Genomic DNA, 19,467 nt, shown 5'->3' on the forward strand with positions numbered 1-19,467 from the left:
TATGGTCACATGGTCAACCAAATTTAGGGTAGGGTAGCCTAGAAATGACCAGTCGAAAGAAGCAGGGCTGCTGAGTTGAGAAGTGAAAAAGGATGTTTTCAGAGTTAATAGAACAAATGCCCAGCAGGGCACTCATTGTGAAAAAGCCTACGTCATAGAAAGTTTTCAGCTCAGTTTATGAGAGTCCTAGAAGTTGATGAATAATAGTATGGATAGAGGCACCTGGGGCCTCAATCACTAGTAAGACACTAGTAAGGCAGATGCTTTCAGCTCAGGTCATGATCTCAGGGTCCTAGGATCGGGCCCCATGTCGGATTCCCTGCTTGGTGGGGATTCTGTTTCTCCCTCTCCTTTTCCCTCTGCCACTCCCCCTGCTTGTGCTTTCTCTCTCTCTCTAATAAATAAAATCTTTAAAAAGAAATAAAAGTTTGGACAGTTTCTATAAAAATTATATTTGACAAAAACTTCAATTATAAAAAAAGACTTACTTATAGAAATTTGGTGAAGAGCCAACTTTGCTGCACACCTCAGATTATGGAATCTCAGTTTTAAAGGTAAAATGAGGGATGTGCTCTGTGCAGCTAGTGAGAAGCCCTGCAGAGTTAGGAAAAGGTGATTGTTGATAAAATAATACCTAACATCGTGCTAGCTGCGTATTTATATTTTGTATAATCGTATATAACTGTATATATTTTGTATAGGTAATCCAGTTGTTAATATATGTTAGGGCTCTTTGAATAGAAAATATTTAGCCCAGATACATGAAATAGTCTTAAAAATAACTACGAAAAGGTGTACAAAAAGTGACGAGATACCCAATCCTACTAAAGCAGAGACATTTGTATCTGATTTCTGTGAAGTAACATGTTTTAAAATTCACATTTAATTATTCTGAAAATACAAGTAAGAAAATGCAGAATATAATATTAACATATGACTACATTTTCTTTTAAAAATATTGAAGACTTCATTTTTGCAGTTACTTTCTATTCACTCTACCTCCCCTTTCTGTGCTAACCCTAAATGATTTCAGAATTTTTTTCCTTTTTTCCAATCACTTATGAGATACCTGTTTTTAAATTGAGTAAATATGATATATTAATTGATTTTTAAATGATATTTGTATTTGCTTTTATTTCATTTTAAAGAATAAGACTTTTACCTGCAATACTATATGTAAATCAAAACTTATTTTAAATGCAAGTGGGTAACTACCTGTAATCCTATGATGAATTCCTTTATAAAGCAAATATTTACACCTTTTTTAATCTTTTGTATAAATATCAAGTTTGCTTAAAGCAAGATTTGCCTGGATTAAAGGTTAGTTCATTGGGAATACTTTCGTACTTTGAAATTTAGCATCTGTTGCTTTATAAAAATAAAAGTGGCTTCAACTTCAGATTAAGATAAATAAAATATACTGGATCAATTCCTCCTCTGATTTATTGTGATTCCCTTGGGAAGTCGTTTTAGCTTACATGTGTCTTAATTTTTATCTCTGGAATAAGGATAAGAACAGTCCTTTACATAAGACATTTTTATAAAGTACTTATGTAAAATAACAAAATAATTATTAAAGGAGATGTAAAACATTTTAGGATGATGATGATGATGATAATGCTTTATCTGGATAGTATATTATATTTTCCAGAGTATTTTCATATGCACCACTCTCTCTGCATATTTTCATATGCACAGTTTTTTACTGCCTCCCTGAAGCAGTCCTAACACCCCCATTTTATACGTAATCTGACTTTTGGAAAGTCACACAGTATATTCTATTCAACCAAAAGTCAATTAAAAAAAATTGTATTCAGCATTTATTATGTATGATAACCCACTAAAACTGGAGTGGGGGGGATCCTGTAAATATTACACTTGAACACTAGTGTATCTACTGACATTTAGGAATAAATAGGAAGTTATTAAAAAAATTCACAGAGTAAAAGTTCACATATTACTGTATTCCACTGTGTACTATAGGAGAAGAAAATGAATATTTATTTCAAATACCTACTCTATGCCAGGCTCTTAGCATGTTTAAGCTTCCCAATCCTATAAGAGAAGTAGGATTAATTTTATTACATAGATGAGAAAGAGACAAATATAATGGGAAAACTCAGATTTTTCCCTCCTACTGTTTCAAACTGTGTGTGTGTGGTTTTTTTAAAGATTTTTCTGTATTTATTAGAAAGAGAGAGACAGAGATAGCGCTAGAGAGCAGGAGCTGGAAGGAGAGGGAGAAGCAGACTCCCCGCCAAGCAGGGAGCCCGACATGGGTTCCCATTGCAGGACCCGGAGATCATGACCTGAGCTGAGGGCAGACGCTTACCCGACTGAGCCACCCAGGCGCCCCTCCTGTGTCGTCTTTAACACTCATACAGAGCATGTCATTTCTGACACTGGCTTTTCCTCATGACAACAAGCAAGTGTCCAGGACACCAACTGACTATCCTGTTTCAACTTAGTTTTGCCACCAGGTACCCAGAGATGGCATCAGATGGTACAAGTTACAGATTGAGTCCCACGAGACCACCTTGCCCCCTAACGCCCCACATCTCCAGATGCCCCTGGCAAGCCCAGGCTGTTACCTGGGCTTCTGACCCCCCAGATACAAATCAGAGGTTCCAATGACTGCCTCCAGCTCAGGATACCAGTCGGATTCTGGCTATGAATCCGAGGTCCCTGAATCACCTTCCTTGGGTTTATTTAATTTGCTCACCGAATTCAGAGAAATGTCTTACTTACTAGATTACTAGTTTATTATAAAAGCATATAACTCAGCAACAGCCAGATGGAAGAGATACACCAGGGCCAGGTATGGGAGAAGGTGTGTGGAACTTTCCTGTCGGATCCAGGTGTATGCCGCTGTCCTCCATCTTCTCTCTTCCCCTATCTGGAAACTTTTCAAACCTTGCCCTTTTTGGATTTTTATGGAGGCTTCATTACATAGGCACGATTGATTAAATCACTGGCTTTGGGTATGGATTCACCCTCCAGCCCTCTCCCCTCCCCAGAGGTCAGGGATTGAGACTGAAAAATCCAATCCCCAGTCTCATAGTTGGCTCCCCTGGCCACTAGCTCCCAGCCTTAGGGAATGTCCGAAAGCCACCTCATTAAGATAACAATGTCACTCTCAACACTTAAGGAAATTCCAAGGTTTTCAGAGCTGTGAACAGGGAGCCATGGAGTAAGACCAAATACATATGAGAAATACATTTTAATCATCTGAATAACCAAATACATAGTTTTCCTCTAAATCCCTGTATCACACCCACACTCAGAAAATAAAAGTAATTTGTCACAGTTCACCTAGCTAGTAAGTACCAAAGCCTGTATTCAAACCTAGATCTTTCTGATTCTAAAACCCATGATTTAGCAGGCACACCGTTCGAGCATAGTCAGAGCATAGTTTTCAAGTTGACTTCTTGTTTCATAGAAAAAAAATAATGAGGAGTATCTTTACATTGTGGTCATCTAGTCCACAGAACATGAGACCCCCCCAAAGAATCTGGAAGACCACCTAAGCCAATGCTGTGATTCTTCTCATTTCATAGGATAACATGGTGCCTCTAGTTGTTAAAACTCTGCACTGTGTCTCACGCCATTCATTTATCCATCCATCCAGAAAACATCTGTGAGGCCTACTATGTGCTAGATCTGTAGTTATGAACAAGATAGACATGGCACAACCTAGTAGAGAAAAGAGACATTGATCAGTAAGCACACACATAAGTGTGTATCTACAGACTGACACACAGATGATTATTACATAGTGAGCTAAGTATTCTGAAAGAGAATGTTTTTAAATAAAGATTGATTTATTTATTGTAGAGAGAGAGAGAGTGCACATGGGAGAGGCATGGGGATAAGGGAGAGAATCTCAAGCAGACTCCGCATTGAGCACAGAGCCCACCGTTGGGGCTCGATCTCACAACCATGAGACCATGACCTGAGCCAAAAACCAAGCGCGAGGCTTAACTGACTGCGCCAACTAGGGGCCCGTGCAAAAGACAACTTTAAAAAAAAAAAGAATTTGAACTAAAGATGGAGATAAAAGGCTTCCTTAAGGAACACAAGCTTGAGATGAAACCTCCAAGAATTGAGGGAATAGTGACAAGAGGAGCATTTCAAGCGGAGAGAGTAGCTCTGTGCGCAAACAACGAAAGGCACATTAGCAGTAAGCACAGAATGGGAGAGAAAGAGGGAGTATTGGGTGAAACGGGGGAAGGGAAGCAAGGACTGATGATGCTGAGGCTGGTGGGCCATTTACGGATTCTTTCTCCCTAGAGCAGTGGACAGCCCTTCAGACCTTGGTTTGCATTTGTTTATTTATTTGTTTGCTTGAGGTAAGGGTGTGAATAACCAAATACTCAAAAAATGGAACTTGGAAGCATCACTGTAGCTCTTCAGTGTGATAAATGGAGTCAAGTTAGTAGCTACAAGAAAAGTAACTTGCTGGTGGTTTGGATAGGAAAGAGAAAGGGGTCCAAGCTGAGTTGAGTTGTCCATTGGAAGGTGGGTGCTGCCGTCCACAGGGCTAGTGAACTAGCTAGGTGGAGACTCGGTTTGTAACAAAAACATCTTAACAATATTTATGTATTTATTAAAAAATATAGTAAGCCCAGGGGCACCTGGGTGGCTCAGGCGGTTAAGCACCCAACTCTTGATTTGGGCTCAGGTCATGATTTTGGGATTGTGAGATTGTGCCGTGTGTTGGGCTGGTTAGGATTCTCTCCCTCCCTCTCCCTTTGTCCCCACCCCCACCCCCATTCTCGTGCACATACGCACCTGTATATTCTCTCTAAAAAAATATGTATATATAAATACATAGTAGGCCCATTACATGTTCACTTAAATAGCATACTTTTAGGAAAATATGCTATTTTGTTCGCCCAAAAAAATTAGTGAGAACATGTTATTGTTTGCACAAGTTACTTTAATATCTGGCTTAATAGAGGACAGCTTAGATTCCTTTCAACCTGGGGTGAGATGTTGCTTTGGTTGAAGCCTATGAAGAAAATCCAGCCTCACACAGATAAGTAGTTGGACAAGGAAGGAGTATTTTAATAGCCTTTTCATTCCAGATCATTGTGGCTATTCTTTGATATGATACTAAAACACTAAGAGTGGTTGTTTCTCAAAAGTTCTTTATAATGTCTAATCCAAAAACATATCAATGATTTTTTTTTCTATTAAATCTGCTGTTCTGTCTTGAACTCTGAAAGGATCACTTACACACCATGATTTAGTAAACCATACATTGGTCATACAAAGGCACAATCCCTAGCAGGGGGGAAATATATTAGTCAGGTTGTCTGGGTGAATAGCTTGCTTCTAGTTGGTTATTAATCCAGATGTCATTTACAGATACCAGAAGTGTCCATTCCACATCAAGGTAGAATGTGACCTGCCAAAGAGCATCACCGTCTATGAGCTTGAGGAGTGTTCCAGTAAGAGCAGAGACAAATCCTATTAATGTAGAGGCTGTTTATTCCCAGGTGTTAGTACCACAGAGGCTGGAGATTACATCAAAGTCTTAGGAAATCTGCCCTTTTAATGTAAGTGTCTTGTCCTTCTGCAGTACGGTATGGTGGGTGCACACCGTGGGCAAGTAGCCTGGTGTCTGCGCCTCATTTCTGCACCTGGAAAGTGAGAAGAACCTTGTGAGGTTTTTACAAGGAGAGGAAATAATACATGTCTTGTGTCAAAAGAGTGCTTGGGAAACACAATCCTCAAATATTATTGTTCTCTAAAAAACAAATAGCATAAATAATAACATTGGTATCATTCTCTGTGGGCTTTTTGTGGTTTATTTGCCACTGTGTTTCTCTTGATTTCCTACTCCTTGATGCTTACAAGTAGTTTTGCTGCAGAATACTGCCGAAAGCCTAGGCAGGCAACTGATCACAACTCCCCGGTTGTGAGGTTGAAGAGGCCTCCCCAGATGGGTCCCTGCTGAGGGTCCATGGAGTGGCGGAAGCAGTGTGGGTGGGTCAGGCAGGGCAAGGACAGCTCGAGAAGGGAAGTGTCAACTTTGCAGCGACTTCTATGTTCTGAACATTGTTGGTGAACTTGTTCTCAGCCAGAACACAAGTTATCACAGTGGAAGGATCAGGTTCAAGGTACCTCTAGCTTGGACGCTCCAGAATTCACACCAAGGGCTTTGTGTGATCGTTCCTGGAGGCAGAGCCAGAGGATATAATATTCTGGTATTTTTAATGTTTTTTTAAAACTCCAGCAATCCAAAGGTCATAATTTGTTGTAATGATGCTATAATTAAGTTGTGGTAAATGATAGCATTTGAAGATTTTATAACCAGAATTGATTCGTAAAATGAACACAGTCCCAGCAGTTTATGTTAACATAATTAAATGGAAATGTAATTCTAACTGAGTTTGCTTATTAAATTGAAAATTACTGGGTTATGAGCACTCTTACAATTCTCTCAAAATTGGTGTAAGTCTAGAATTACATGAAATATCCATGAAAATAAAGCATATTTAAGGCTCTGTTGCTGGTGGCGATTACATTTCTTACAGCACAGGCAGACGGATCATCGTTAGGCTCATGCTAACTCCTTTTCTCTTTCCTCTGCAGCCATTGGTTTAGCCCTGGCGCTAGGACAGAGCATGGCCAGGTAAGGAACATTCTATCCAAAAGGAAGCTTCTTAGTCTCTTTCAAGAATCAACTGTCTCCCGTCAAGGTAGTGGATCAGCTCTGTGAGAAAAGCTAGAAATCCCAGCTTATTGAAAAAGGAGTTGATTGTGCCCGTGCTTAACACACTAACCAAGTGACTCATCCTCATCAGAATGCTCCCTTCCCGCCACCTTCCCCTGTCACGAATGTCATCGCCACGGGAAGGCTATGGGAGTCACTTGTCTGTAGGACTTCACCATTCATACTTGTTTTTCATGAAGTTGAGGTATCGAGATAGTACATATGCTGAAAAAATTGATTAATACTGAGTAAGGTCAGCCAGCAAGAGAATATTTTTATTTTCGAAGTTTAGAAGATGATAATAGTTTCTTACGAGTTCACGTTATATTTTTTCCATGAGGTTTTTTCTTTTATTGCTTACTAGTACACATGGCGGCACAGTGATTAGTTACCTTAACGAGAACTTGACGTCCGTGTCAGTGAACTTCACATACAAAATAAGTACTTTCTTTCTTTTTCCCTTGAATGTATTCATTTTCTCTCTGCAGCACGCTGTGGTAATTTAGGGCTTAGGTTTTTGATAAGTTTTAAAGCATATGCATTATACAGTTAGCATCCTTATTATTTTTTTCATTATGAATTATAAAAGTTACTAAGTGGGTCAAAAATATGTAAGAAATACCTTTAAATACATGGGAATGAAAGACCTCACATCCACAGGGATGATTTTCTGTGAAGGGTAGGTAGGTAGATAGAGAAAAAGGTAGGTAGGTAGATAATATATTCATGATGTTTAATTTCTTAAGCTGAGCCACAGTTGGTTGTATATGCTGTAGTTCCTTTTACTCATAAAAAGAAGATGTTAAATACTTTATTATAAACTATACTAACTTTTTAACACGCATGAGCCTAGCTAAAGAAAAATATCATGTAAATTCAGCTTTAATAGTATTTTGTAAGCTTGCTCTTTTCCATAGGAGTGATTGTCCCCTTTAAAGATACTTCTCATAATAATAGTATAATATGGATTGCTATTCTAAAGATTTGGAAATTAACCAGAACAAGTTATGTCTATGATGTGTTTATCTTATTGTTCAAAATGTAAAAATTAGACTTTTTGCTTTCCGAAATGGTTCATGTCTCTCTATGTACCTATGTACAGTGCTTACAAGAAAATGCTGCTTCTGGGTATTATGTCATATCAGGATATAGATTATCCCAAAATATAATTTTTTACAGCTCCTTTTCTACCTTTTAGAAATACTAAAGTAATGTTATAAAGTTGTCTTTCATATCACAGTATAACTGGTTGCTTCTAGCCCAGCTTTTTCTTCCTGCAGTTAAAAATCAACAATGCTAACATCATAAAGAGAAAAAAGTTGAGCTATTCTTTTTTCCTTTTAATTTTTAAAATCTTTTGACCAATTTTCAAATCTGCCCTTTGTTTAGACTTTGACACATCATTTCAGATTTGTCTTGAATGTGGGTTATTAATTAATGAGTACAGTTGATTCTTACTATCTCCAGTAGCTGTGGTCTGTAAAGTCCATGTGAACCCTGCAGTAGCAAATACCAAAACACTGCTGGGGAAATGCAAGGTTAGGTTCCGAAAGGTCACAACATTTTCATGTACTGATCAATACATATTCTTGTTTGATACATGTTTATGTTTAATGATACCTTATTTAATATAGATATCATTGATTCTTAATATCTGAAAGAAGCTTGTTTAATGCACATGTTTCCTCTGTAAGGTCTCTGACAGCCTTGCCCTTAGGAACACTTGACAGCACCTCAGCTTTATCCTTGGGGGCCACTTTAAATGATTAAATAAAAAAGAGGAACACAAAAATGCAAAAAATACAGCACTAAACAGACTGCTTGTTCACACTGAGAGCTGAAAGACCGAGCAAAGAATCTACTCGTCAGGCCTCAGCTAAGAGCGTGCAGGACAGCTGACCTAAATTTTTGCCGCTCCACACGTGTCTGTGAAGGACTACAAAAATGTCGGAAGTATGATCTTGGCAACAAATTAATTTTTGCAAATAGGCAAATTTGTAAATATGGAATCCATGAATACTGAGAAATGGTTGTACCTAGGTGTACGTATACAAACCACACAGAGACCACTTATATTCTAAGGGATGGACTTTTCTTAATTCTACTCAGATCTAACTCTAGCACAGTCAACTTTGCTAAATAAACCTCAGTGCAAGTGATGAAATGCAAAAACATAAAGAAATGTAAAATCCTTCACCAGATTGTTGAATGAATGACCGTTGGCATGCATGATGACCTTTTATTTTTCCCATCCCAATTAGCAACATAAAGAAAGGATAACATTACCACCGCTTTTTGGAAAGCCCACCCCTTTCTACTTTCTCTGTCTTATAATTCCTCTTTCGGTTCTTTAGTCCTAAATCCCGTATCCATTGACACCATGCATACTTCTCACTGTTTTATAACACATTCAGTAAATAACTATTATCCATCAGACATTATCTTTCAGGTACTCTCTATCTTTATGAAGGAAGGTATTTAGAAAAACAATGTTGCTTTCCCCTGTGGTGGTTATAACCTGGGGCAGGAAAGCAGTAATGACACAGTCTGTTGTGAAATGTTTGAGAAAAGCACAGAGAGGGCAGTTATAAAGGCCCCAGAAGAGAAATAAAGTTGGTTCAGAAATAGAAGGAAGGAGAAAGACGCAGTTATATGAAACATCTTTTTTTTTTTTTTTGGTCTTACTTTATTCTGATTTTTCCTCTTTGAACATCTAATGATTTGACATTTTGACTAATTTACAAGTATCTTAAGGAGTCATAGGCCACAGTGTAGATATTACTTAGTTCTCCCTTTAGGGTGAGGACACTGAGAGCCCACGTGTGAGGAGATTTGAAATTCTTCGGTAGACATTTGAGAAATTACAGAGAAGTAGCTGTTAACAGAAATATTCCTGAGCGAATGCCTCTGAGTTTCAGGTGGTAAAGAGAGGATTTCAGTGGAAGAATTCCTCTCTTGGCTTCTTCTCTTGTATTAGGAACTTGAAACTTCTAATAATCTTGTGAAAATATTATAAAGAGCCACAGAAATTCCCTGCTCCCTTTCCGATAGTTAGAACCATCATCCACAAGGAACACTTCTCTTCCTGGTTTGATTCAGTAGTTTTCAAAACTGTGAACTTTTTGTAAACCTCCCATTATACTAGGTTTGGTGCTTATGAATTTTCATGTAATTCTTAAATGAGTCATTTTTTAATATACATCTGCAGGTCACTAATCAGGGAGTTGTGTCTCCATCTGGCCTAAGTCCAGCAATCTGAAAGTTGGAAGGTAAGAAGCACTTCGCACCATATTCAGAAGTTATGTTATCAATCAGAGTTGGCATGGTTGAGTCAGAATCTTGAAAATTGACCTCACTTGTGACACTGATAGTAGTCCAAGGAAGCAGGAAAATCATCAATAAGAAGAGCGAGGAATTTCTCAAACCCGATGAGCTACTCTTGCTTATTAGAGCAGAGCTCAAGGATTCTTGTGCCTTGAACCATGAATTCAGGACCTGACTTAGCCTCCTACCCCACTGCACCCTGCCGTCCTTTTTCTTGCTCTTTGGGGCATAGCAGAAAGGTGTTGAGAATCTTTCAAATACAAATACGTGTTTTCTGTTCTAATAACATTCTGGATTAACTTTTTTCTTTTTTGCCCCTTAAAAGATCTAGCTTCCCATACTAATTAATCGGATTCATGACCCATAGATCTGAGTTTGTATTTTTTTTTTATCTTGGTTTGATTTTAAATTTGCAAAGGTGCACCTAGATGTATAGTTTTATTGATAAAGTGTGAAAATTTGCGATGGCTTTTTAATATAGAAACCCTGTATGAGATAATTCTGATATTTACCTCCTTTTGTATACAAAGCCCATCAAAACTATCAATTGGAGGGAGAAAAGAAATTCTCACATGAATATCATAGAAGGAGCTCTAACATTAGAATTCAGAGAAGGCGCTATCTCATGGAAGTTGATCCAGGTGGTGGCCTCTCCGAGAACTATCCAGAACTATCCTACTATCCTGCTAGTAGTACAGCCTAGTATTTATTTTGGTCCTTATAGTTGCATTTTCAAAACTAAACTAATAGAATTCTTATTTTAGAATGTTGTGTTTAGGATTTTGAGCTCTTTGCTGTAACTGTTTTAACACAAACCACTGAAACAGCTTTCACATATCTTTTATCTTAAAATTAGCTAAGTTAGTTAGCCACTACTACTAATTTCAGGTGGATGTAGAGATTTTATCATCTCACCTCTGGCTATCTGTGTCACAAATGTTGGTTTGTACATATGTTCTTAAAAGGCACTAGGCTTAGAAATGCCAAAGTAATTAATTATTTTTATTTTCAGAAACAATTTTGTTTTCATGGTACGAAGTGTTTCTAAATTGAAACACTTTCAGATGAATGGACTTAAGATAAATCGTTGCCATTTTCTATACGTAGTAATAATGAGATAGAGCTTCAGCTGCCTATCAGATACTAGATCTCACTCCCTATTTCTTTATCACATTTATCCCATCATTCATTCATTCAACAATAGTTACTGAGCACTAAAACTGTACCAGACACCGTGCTGGACCTTGGAGATGCAAGAATGAATAGGGGAAGCAAAGGGGCACAGGTGGGCAAGAATGTGGTGTACACGCCAAGCTAGAAAGTTCAATATGGCAGGAATATGTAATTTAGAGAAGAGGAGGTTGGTGACCATTACCAGAGGGAGGTGGGTGGAGAGATGGGTGAAATAGGCTCAGAGGAAGAAGAGTGCCCTTATCACAGTGAACACTGAGTAATGTCCAGAATTGTCCAATCACTATATTGTATATCTGAAACTAATAGAACCTGTATGTTTACTATACTGGAATTAAAATTAAAAAGAAAAAAAAAGTAGGAAGGTTAGGTTGGGGTAGGAGGAAACAAGAAATTAGGAGTTTAGGAATGTAATCAAAGTATGAAGGGACATGAAAGGCTTGAACAAAATTTAGGGGTTTACCCACAGAGATTAATGTAACTAGATCTAATTTTAGAATTACTGGCTGCAGTGTGGAGAATAGATTGGGTAGGAGTGAGTGTGGAGGCAGGGAGGCAGGGAGACCTTTGCAAGTAAGAGAAAATAGTGGTACTAGGATAGTAGTAGTGGGGAAGGAAAGAAGTAGATATTTAAGAGAAATTTAAGATACATGTGCTTATCATTAAGACCATCCTGAAAGAATAAATAAATGACCTAACTACATTCTTGATAATCTAATTAAGTTCTGTGTCCTCTCAAAGATGGCCAGATGTCGCTAATAATTAATTCCAAATGTCATTAAATAGTTTAAAGCAGTTTTTTATCAAGAGGTATTGCTACTGGTCAGACAATACCCACTGACAACCAGACTCATTAATTATAATCATAATGGTAGCATTTGAACCATTTTGCTCAGCACTTCTTGTGTTTTGGTCATAGTGCTAAGCATTTTACATGATTTATCTTGTTTAACACTCTGGGCAACCCTATCAGTAGATGATATTATCTCCTTTTTACAGGTGGACGTGAGGGTTAAGTACTTTGTCTAAGACTGCCCAGTTTGTAAATGGCAAATCTGTTATTAAAACCTAGTAACTTGTGGGGTGCCTGGGTGGCTCAGTGGGTTAAAGCCTCTGCCTTCGGCCCAGGTCATGATCCCAGGGTCCTGGGATCGAGCCCCACATCAGGCTCTCTGCTCCGCGGGGAGCCTGCTTCCTCCTCTCTCTCTCTCTGCCTGCCTCTCTGCCTAGTTGTGATTTCTGTCAAATAAATAAAAATAAAAAAATTAAAATTAAAAAAACCTAGTAACTTGTTAGTTACAGGCACAGCTGGGATTAGAACCTGGATCTATCTGCATTAGTACTTTTAGATTTACTTTTAGATTTCTACTTTTCTTAGGGTTAATTTCTAATATGCTGTGCATCTTCCTTTTGGCCCAGTCTTGTGTATAATTATATTTCTGCATACATAAGATAAGCTACAGTTTGAGCAAACACACAGTACAGAGTATTGACTACTCGGGGTTTTTTTTTTTTCTTTCCAATTAGTTACGGCAAAGCCAAGTGTGAAGGGAAGTGGATGGTGAGGCATTTTGAGGAGGCAGTCAAATGTATATACATACTTTCTAATTATGTATTTCCAAGCCAATAATTTCTTTGAAAACAAATGTTTTAAGTGTGTTTCTTAACCATGTTAGGCCAGGAGATACAGAGAAAATATTAGATCTTTTATGTCAGCGTAAATGACAAAGTCTCAAAAATTCACAGCTGAACGCAATGGTAAAGGCCCTTGGCAAGAGAGGTTATGTGACTTTAACCAAGACTACTCCAGAGAACTCGGATAAAGACTGAGTTCTAGAACCTCCCGCTCGGAGCAGTCTTGCTGTCAGGGAAACGTCAGATTGCCAACACTTGCTACCAGTTTTGTTACAAGAGTGTCAGCGGCATCTCCAGTGAGCCCAGTGGTCTTCCTTGTGAGAGAAACCAGTAGAGGGCAAAAAAAAGTTACTGCAAGTGCAGGAATGGTGTCCCTTTGCTGAGAGGATCACCCTTCTACTTCCAAAATAATACAATGAAAATATTTTTGTTTCTACTACTTTGTCTTAACACTTTGTATAGCATCAGCTTCTGAGAGATAACCGAGCTGAAAGAGGACACAAGAAAAACTGTTCTGTGAAAACAGCCAGCAGGTAAGCCATTCAGAATCCTTTTTAATTCTGCTCATTAAGTCATGTGCTCTTTTTCTCCCCATACCAACAAGGGATGAGTGATAGCTAAGTTGCCTATGAAGTTGCCGTCTAAAGAGCCAGTGTGAAATATTTCAACCATTGTTTATTAGAATCTATTTCAGGATTACTAGTAATGAATAGAGAGATACCATTCAGAATGAATTTTTAAAAGAAAAGAAAATTTCCGTTTCTCATAACTAATCAATACTAGATTGGGATTAAGATTAATCATTTTAGTTTTCCATTTAAAAAACTAGAATTAATCTTTTCCCCCTTAACTTATATGGTACTTAGACCTTATGAGAGAGCAACATGTATATTCTAATAATATTTAAATGAGTCTATAGAAAATACAGTCAGTCATCTTGGGGTGCCTGGGTGGCTCAGTGGGTTAAAGCCTCTGCCTTCAGCTCAGGTCATGATTCCAGGGTCCTGGGATCGAGTCCCACATCAGGCTCTCTGCTCAGCAGGGAGCCTGCTTCCTCCCTCCCTCTCTCTGCTTGCCTCTCTGCCTACTTGTGATCTCTGTCTGTCAAATAAATAAATAAAATCTTTAAAAAAAAAAAAAGGAAAGAAAATACAGTCATCTTAAGAAGTGCTTCTGGTTCTTACTCATTTTATATTGCTGAGTCGATGTTATTTTTTTCCGTTAACAAAAAATTTGTCTGTCGGTTGTTTTAGATGTATATTTTCAAATTTTGCATGTGGTGTTTCTGAAGACTTCATTTTTATTTAGATGAAAATGGCCCTCAGAATATTGATCAGAACTACCACCCTGGGATTTACACGTGCTCAATTTTTAACAAGATAACTGACTTCAGATAAATTGCATCCCATGGTTTCTCGTTGGTAGGGCGCTAGCTGCTGTGTTTAACTTTCCCAAAGAAACAATAGAGCTTTGAAGTATAATGTTGTACAAAGTAACCTCAATTGAGAACCCACTCGATCTCTGAAGAAGCAAATGTAAATCCTCTCCAAGCATGGCTGCCTAATTTAGACAGTCAAAAACTGTCAAATAGGGGCACCTGGGTGGCTCAGTGGGTTAAGCCTCTGCCTTCAGCTCAGGTCATGATCTCAGGGTCCTGGGATCGAGTCCCGCATCGGGCTCTCTGCTCAGCGTGGAGCCTGCTTCCCCCTCTCTCTCTGCCTCCTACTTGTGATCTCTCTTGCTCTGTCAAATAAATAAATAAAATCTTAAAAAAAAAACTATCAAATAAATAATAAGTTGACCATCAGTGATAGTCAACATAAAACCAATATATTTACCCCTAAGAATGTCAGCTCCTAAGATTATAGCAATATCTGTATAAAATGTATACAGTTTATAAATAACTGGATGAAATATTCAGACAAATAAAATGAGCAGACAGCAGCTCACTATTGGAATTAATCAGGCAAAATGGAAAAAAAAATATAATTGTTAGAAATGGGAACTATGATTGTTAAAGAGATAATTAGTGAAATGGAGATACAGCCAAAGAAATAGACCAGAATATAGTCTAGAAATACAAGGAGATGGGAGAGTAAGAGAGTCATTAGGAGAGACAGAAAAAAGTCCAAGATATATTTAATCAGAGTCTTTGATGAAGAAGGGCTTAAAACACACGCACACAGACACACACACACACATACACACATGATATTTAATGAGATATTGGTTAAGAATCCCCAGTGTGAAAGTTATAAATCTGTACTTACACATACAGAAAGCACAATGGATACTTAGTACAATTAAAAAAAAAAAAATCCACAGGCACCCGGGTGGCTCAGTTGGTTGGGCATCTGCCTTTGGCTCAGGTCATCATCCCCCCACATAGGGCTCCCTGCTCAGCAGAGTCTGCTTCTCCCTTTTCCTCTGCCTCTCCCCACCATTGTGCTCTCTCTCACTTGCTCTCAGATGAATAAATAAAATCTTTAGAAAAGAGAAAAGAAATCCACACCTAGTGGTATAGTGTAGTATACCCAAAACAAGAGAAAATCTTAAAAGAATCCAGAAAGAAAGGACAAATTGTCTACAAAGGAATGGTAGCTATACATCAGATGTCTCTGTAGCAGCAAGAAACCCAGAGCACAGTGGACTCATCTTCAGAGTTGTAAGTGAACAGCCAGCCTAGAAATGTGTACCTAGAAAAACATCTTTCCTAGATGAAAGTGAAGTAGGCACATTTTCTGATTTTCGCAAACTAAGAACATTTACTATCAACAGACGTTGGCCAGAATTTTTGTTTTTTTTTTAAAGATTTTATTTATTTGACAGACAGAGATCACAAATAGGCAGAGAGGCAGACAGAGAGAGAGAGAGGAGGAAGCAGGCTCCCTGGTGAGCAGAGAGCCCGATGTGGGGCTCGATCCCAGGACCCTGGGATCATGACCTGAGCTGAAGGTAGAGGCTTTAACCTGCTGAGCCACACAGGTACCCCTGTTGGCCAGAATTTTTAAAGGATGTGTCCCAAACAGTGGTCTCCCAAGAGAAGTCTGAGATTCAGGAATGATGCAGAGCCAAAAAACTGAAAAAGATGTAGGTGAATGTAAACAACCATTGTTTGTATAAAGTGATAACGATGTTTGATTCATAGGCCTTTTCAAAAGACAATCTAAAAGAGTGGACAACAATAGCATTGGCAGGAAGCAGATGAGTTGTGAAGCATGGGCATGGGACAGGGCCAGTGAGGATCTGGAGGGAAGTGTTCCAGTGGGGCTTAAAGAAGTTCTTGGGATGAGGGTATTTTCATTATCTTGACTGTGATGATGATTTCACATGTATATACCTATGTCAAAACTTGTCCAGTTATATACTTTAACTGTGCATTTTTCTTAAGTCAACTACACCTCAATCAAGATCTTCTAAAAAAAAATTGGGGGGGGGGGGGCCTGGGTGGCTCAGTCGGTTAAGCATCAGCCTCCCTGCTCAGCAGGGAGTTTGCTTCTCTTCCTCCCTCTCCCTTTCCCCACACCCCCACTTGCTCCCTCTCTCTGTCTCTCTCAAATAAATAAAATCTTCAAGTCAAAGTCTTTATGTTGGCCTTCAAGGCCATTTGTGATCTGGCCCAGATCTTTTCACTTCCTCCCTGACATCTTCTCCCACTTCACTTCTTACTCAATCCCTCCTGCACAGCGGCTGCTCTGCTGTTCCCCAGCACCACTCATGTCTCATGGCCCTTGCACATGCTGTTCCCTCTCTCTGCAGCTATCTTATGGCTTGCTTCCCGTTTCCTTCAAGTCTCTCCTCAATGTAAAAAAGGTTCGTTCTCCACCAAACCCATCAGACTCTGATCTGTGTTCCTGATTGTCCAAGAGGGACAATCTCTTTAAGCTTCATGAGAGCAGGGTCTTTGCTTTACTCACTGGTGTATCCGCATTACCGAAAACAATGCCTGATACATGGGCAATAAATATCATTACATAAAATATTTGTACAATTCATTTAAAATCGCTTCTATGGCAGTAAAGTGCTTTGAGTCCTTGTGGGGACCTCTATAGTTAGTGTCTGACTCTAGTCCCCATGTCACTACTTATAGGCTGGGTGATCCTGAGCAAAATACTTCTCTGTCTCTCAGTTTACTTGTCTGTGGAATTGGGAAAATAGTCATGCCTACTTCATAGCACTGTTGGAAGGGATAGATGAGTTAGTGCCTCTAAGGCATTTAAAATGGAAGAGCTCAAACATTGGCTCTTATTTCAAGGATGGTCTTGTTATTTCCACATGTGTGTTTTCTAAGCACTTGCTCAACTTTATTTTTTTTTTATCCTATTTTTCTTCTACCTAATTTAGAAAGTCAAATCATTCTGTAAGATTTAGGACAAAGTATGGCAGCCCCCAGCCCTGTCCTTTCCCATTCTCCAGTTTCACCCTCCAGAGGAAACCACCTTCAACCCTTTTAGCCATTTCTTCTAGTATCAAGCCAAACTGCATGCTTATAATATGATTTCTTGATGTTCTTACTTTGGTATAACTACTGACTTCCTGCTGTACGTCCTATACATACACACGCACACATTCATGCACGCACCCCTTATCTGCATTTTTCTCTCTTTCTAGTAGCTATCTCATAATTGTCAGACCGAATCAATATTCATTGTTTGCATTAATGTGATTATGTATGTAAATATTATTCATAGATGTATCACTTTCTTGTTGTCATGGAGATAACTGTCTTGTTTTTCATTTGCTTTGTTTTCTGTGTGCCTCACCCCAGTTCATCAACCACCACTATGCAGAAGTGTAGTTCCTCTCGATTCTTTTTCTGGGGGGCCTCCCTCTTGGAGCTGTCTGTTTTTCAGATCCTTTCTCAGCTGTGAGCTGTCTGGACCTGCTGCACAGCTCAAGTCCCGTGATCTCTCTTCATTATCATCCTGGGGCTGTCCTTCATCTCTCCTACATGGGATTTCCTGTTCCCTGGCCCCCACACCATTATTTTTCCTGAGCTTCCTGAGAAGGAGAACAGTCGAGGTTAAATTTGGGCACTTTGCATATCTGAAAATCTGTTTGTTCTAGTCTTCCATTGACTGATTCGGCTGGGAATAGAATTCTGTTGGGAGCCATTTGCCTCGGGATTTTGAACGCATTGCTCCCATGCCGGGAGTTGTCTGTGGTTTCCATTCCCCCTGCTCTCCTAGGATTTGGATGTTGGAGTGCCCTCAGGTGATGCTCCAACTTTCCTTAACGTCCCTTTTATATATTGTTGTCTTCAAAGATTTCTGGGCAGTTTTACCAAAGTGATGTCCCGGACCTTTTATTGACTAAAAAGAATTCTCTTACACTTTTCATTTCCAAGAGCTCACCTTGTTCTTTGAACATTCCTTTTGAACAGATATCCTCTGTGTCTTGTTTTGTGGGTGCAGTTAATTTTCTTGTGTCTCTAAGGGTGATGTTTTTGTGAGGCACAGGGCAATTCATGAAGGTGAAATAAGCATCAGGAGAGAAAGACTTACTCGAATTTAATTTTTGTTACAAGGTTTATTAAGTGCAAGACAAAAAATTCTTCCCCTTTCTTATTTATATGTATTTTTCTGCATTGCTGTCTTCAAAGCCATTTTCTATATTTCTAGTATTTTCTAGTATTTTCAATATTGTCTGACTTTTCTTACCCCCTTTGGATGAATGACTGCACTTCCCTTTCTCAACTTGTGGGAAACATAAAGGTTAGAGAAGAGAACTATAATGCATTAAATCAATAAATTTGGGGATCATTTACTCCTGAAACACAGCAGGCAGGTAAGAAAAGATAAATGCACCAGTGGTCTGCCATTGATGAATCACAGCCGAGCCTCTGAAGCTTGTGGAGACAGCTTACTCTTCAGGTGGGCGTTTCTCACCGGAGCTCAGCACCGTTCTTCAGCCCATGGAGGGCAGTACATGTCACCCTTAGCTCCGCGGGGGAGTTTCCAACATCTCTGTAGCCGGGGTTCAGGCCCTCATTTGCCGAGGCCACTAACTATAATGCACTTGGGTAGTTTTCCAGATACCCAATTTATGGCATTTTTCTTTTTTTGCCACACCCACTTCATCTAGGCTCTTCAAATCAGCGGCTACGTGCAGGGGAATTGTGTCTTTTCCAACTCTGAGACTCTCTTATGTCTAACAGTGCCAAAGAGGTGACAACCTATGAAAGCCTCCTTTAAGCAAGCAGCTACTTTGCTGATGACAGTCCGTTCTCTCGGGAAGCAATACTTCATCAACAGCGGACTGTGTTTTTCAAGGGGTCCTGTGCTTCTTCCTCGAAAATTTGTAAAAATCGCTTCTTATTACCTATCACTGTCAATATTTAATAATTAACAGGCATAGTTTTTGAGTGGTCATTGCATGTACTAGATCATTAGCCAAAGTGAAACAAACACACATATTCACACTCACACACTCACACACTCAGCTAAACCTTCGGGCATTGCATCTGAGTGTTTTATAAAAACAGTGGTGACATCTAAATTTATTTCTTCAACCCATATCTTTTAAATTCCAGACTTTTTTTTTAAGATTTTATTTATTTATCTGACAGACAGAGATCACAAGTAGGCAAAGAGGCA

General features: G+C 38.9%; 1 protein-coding gene across 2 annotated transcripts in view; it reads left to right on the forward strand.

Moving 5' to 3' along the window:
• Positions 1-19,467, forward strand: part of GPATCH2 (G-patch domain containing 2) — a 168,516-nt gene that overhangs the window by 113,610 nt on the left and 35,439 nt on the right. Inside the window, exons 7-8 of one of the 2 annotated variants that reach the window (XM_045982910.1) lie at positions 6,601-6,640; positions 13,334-13,404. In XM_045982910.1, coding sequence (XP_045838866.1) covers positions 6,601-6,640; positions 13,334-13,404 — 111 coding nt within the window. The remainder of the gene's footprint in view (positions 1-6,600; positions 6,641-13,333; positions 13,405-19,467) is intronic. The other variant, XM_045982911.1, reaches the window with a different exon arrangement.

This window comes from Meles meles, chromosome 17 (assembly GCF_922984935.1).
Source record: "Meles meles chromosome 17, mMelMel3.1 paternal haplotype, whole genome shotgun sequence".
NCBI lineage: Eukaryota > Metazoa > Chordata > Mammalia > Carnivora > Mustelidae > Meles > Meles meles.